Below are 3,272 nucleotides of genomic sequence, written 5' to 3' on the forward strand. Positions count from 1 at the left end.
AAAATAATTTCTTTCCTTGCTGTTTTCTCCATACACTTCCAGAAACCCAAAATTTAGTTGGTATATTTTAAAATTGCAGGGTACAGATATCTTTGTGAATTAAATTTGTCTTTATTCATCATACAGTCTAGCTCTATGAATACTTTTAAGCTTTAAAAATTAAAGTTTATATTCAAGAAACCAGTTTCCATACTCTTTCTTATTTTTATCAGCACCCAGGAAGGAAGCAATATGAGCTGTGTGCACTCTACACTGTAGCAATGGAGAATTTGATTTGACATGCCAAAAATCCTGCATTGGTGGCAGATATCATGGTAACTCTGACTCTACATATGAAATCATCTTTCAATAATGAGATCATTTCAAATTACTCAAAAATATTCATAAAGTCTACTCAGTGGATGACAAATCAGTACCGGGCATTAGTCCCAGTCCAAACTGGGGTGACTGTCTCATAGTTTATAAAATCCATAATCCCCAGTTCTATATGCTTACTATTGATCAGTAGTTAATACCATCTGCCATATATTTAATACTGGCAGTACTACAATAATTTATTAGCATTAGATAATGAAGTGTTAGTTTAAAATATTGTGATAAAATTTCTTATGTGTGTGATTATAAAACAATATTCTTTTGGAGGTGAATTATAATTTGAAACTAGAGATTCAAATACTACATAACTTGACTGTATCACTCTAGTGCTAATAATTATTTATATAGATATGTGTGTGTATAGATACACAAATTTATATATACTTAGTTTTTTTTTTTTAAGTGAAAAAAGAACAAGGATTTTTGTGCATGTAACACAAGCCTAAATTTGAGAGGAATACTTCAACAAACATTTTTACCCCTTAGATTATTAAGTCTATGAACTCATTCTTAGTTGGTTGATTCACTTTTGGTGTTCAAGTCTGTGGTTGCTGTTATACTGACAATTTCTTTAAGACAAGCTTACATTTAAGATGTTACATCACATCAAATCACTAGCTAACAACATGACTTCTTCTGTGTCAGAGGTATTGGAACAAGGCACTGAGCATTGTATAAGATGACACATCAATAGAAAAGATTGTAAACTTATTAAAAGATTTGCAATTATTTTAAAGCAAAGAAATGTTTATCATAAACAACTTGTACCTAACTTATACAAACAGGCTTCATGATGTGAAATTGGCATTCCAGAAGAAAAGTGATTTTTAAGAAATTTAGCAATTTTCTAGATTAAAATCCACAAATTAATCAATATACATTGTCTTGAATCCATTAACTACTAAGAAAACACATTTACTTCTCTATTGTATCTTTGCTTGAGAACCTGAAGCAATCTAACAGCTTCATAATGTTGTTTTCCAGATAAGATCAGTCTTGAAACTATTATGACCAAATTATTATCGCTAAGAACCAAGTTGTTTTATGTTGAAACCCAAAATTCCAGTCTCGAGAAAAGGAATTCTGCATTTACTGGGAAGAACTATCTGGGATTCTGATTGTAGTTGAATGTGTCAGGAATAAACCTCTGCTATGATCCATTAACACTGTAATGTGTGAGTTTTCTTATGTCATCTGATCTTGGCAATTCATTTGCACATTTTAAAATGATAGGATATACAGGGCTCAGTCAGCCTCTTTGATCCCTTTCTTTTTGCCCCAACATTTTTCTTACTGGGGAAGGAGGTATCAAATAACCCAAGAGAAGACCATAAAAATAAACAGATGCACTGGAAAGTGATGGGACAGCCCAAGGCCAGTGTTTCTTACTAAACTGCAAGACTTCATAATATCCCAGTATTCTGATTCTACCTGCACTTTCAACAGTCATTTACAGCACCTCAGAAAACATCTGGAGAGGGCCCAGTCAATGAAGCAGAGAAGTAGTACATTTCCAACATCACAAAGTTGGCCTCTATAAAAGTGTATAAAAACTTTGAGTTAAAAAAAAAAGGAGGGGGTTAAATTGACACATGGCTTCTGACCTCTGGCCCTAAACCCAGAGGAAAAAGTGAAGTAAGGCAGACCACCTGCTGCTTCCTCATGCTGATTAGATTGTTGATTTAGCCAGCTGTGCTTTGTTTTCCTCAATCATGACATGCTTGGCAAATTCATTAGAATTAATTCCCAAGTTCTCTTTTAATTTGTTGAGCTCAAAATCATGGAGAATCTTGATAGTCATTAACTTTTCTCGCTTGATTCTCTCCACAACATCTTTTGGAACATCAGGTATCATCCAGGCCAGCAAAAATTTAACTAAAAACACAACATGCTAGAGGAAATATAAAGGAAAGATTAGATGCTATTAGAAGTGTCACATGTTCAGCAGAAAGTCTTTAAAAATCATTTCACTTATTTAAAAAACTGCTCAACATATGAGGTAGAAAGGCAAGCAAGAAGATATGGTCCCTGTCCTAGAACTTTCATACAAAGATCAACATTAAACAAATAAATATATACTTAAATATGTAACTAGCAATATTCCAGTTGAACATGATTATTGAATATACTCTTTACCACTGCTCCTTCCTGAAAAGCTGATAAAATATTTATAAAGGAATTAGATATAAAGGAATTAGACTCAAAAGATTGAAAAAGGCTAGCAAACTTGCAAACGATGATGTGGTGACTGACAGTGGAAACCAAAAAGACAAAAGCCATTTTTGTTTTAGAATGTCAGAAAAGTTCAGGAAAGAAGACAATAAGGACTTTTGAAGGTATTAGTGTGAGTTGGAGTTGAAAACAAGAGGATTAGATAAAAATTCGCATAAGGAGCACTTGAATTTTCGGAGCCTTTCTCCCATCTGTATCCAGGTATTCTTTTACTCCATACTACACCCTGGAAGCAGCTGAAGAGTTTATTTTCTGCAGAAATTATACCAGAAAGCTGTGAATCCAGGGGCACCAGACACAGTGGATGTATGAAAACATATTGAAAAAAAAAATGTAAAAAAGGTGAAATTCAGCACGATGAACTGTGAGATACTTAGTCCCCTCTGCGTTGCTCAAGTCTTAGAACACAGGCAGCCACAAAATATCTCAATAGGCAGATTTAAAGAGTTTTCTCTGGGAAAAGTAACTACTCTGTAAAAGCAGAACTGTGGATGTCAAAATTTTGTAAGGATCCAATGAAAATGTCAGCTCACTACCTTATCAACCCACAGTGAAACCCACCAAATGACACCACTCCTGTATGCACAAAATGCTTAAAGTCAGCTTTTCACTGCCACACTCTTAAACATGAGCAGAACCACCCAATACGTAGGAAAGTCTCTGAC

At 34.1% G+C, this 3,272-nt stretch overlaps 1 protein-coding gene across 1 annotated transcript in view; it reads right to left on the minus strand.

Annotated features, from left to right (window-relative positions):
- Nucleotides 1-1,899: 1,899 nt before the first annotated feature.
- ANO5 (anoctamin 5) overlaps nucleotides 1,900-3,272 on the minus strand; it is a gene marked incomplete at its 5' end in the record, with an annotated part of 7,703 nt that continues 6,330 nt past the window's right edge. The window contains one exon of the mRNA XM_011971326.1: nucleotides 1,900-2,266. Within this exon, the coding sequence (XP_011826716.1) occupies nucleotides 2,045-2,266 (222 nt within the window). The remainder of the gene's footprint in view (nucleotides 2,267-3,272) is intronic.

This window comes from Mandrillus leucophaeus, unplaced genomic scaffold (genome assembly GCF_000951045.1).
Source record: "Mandrillus leucophaeus isolate KB7577 unplaced genomic scaffold, Mleu.le_1.0 Scaffold1211, whole genome shotgun sequence".
Lineage (NCBI taxonomy): Eukaryota > Metazoa > Chordata > Mammalia > Primates > Cercopithecidae > Mandrillus > Mandrillus leucophaeus.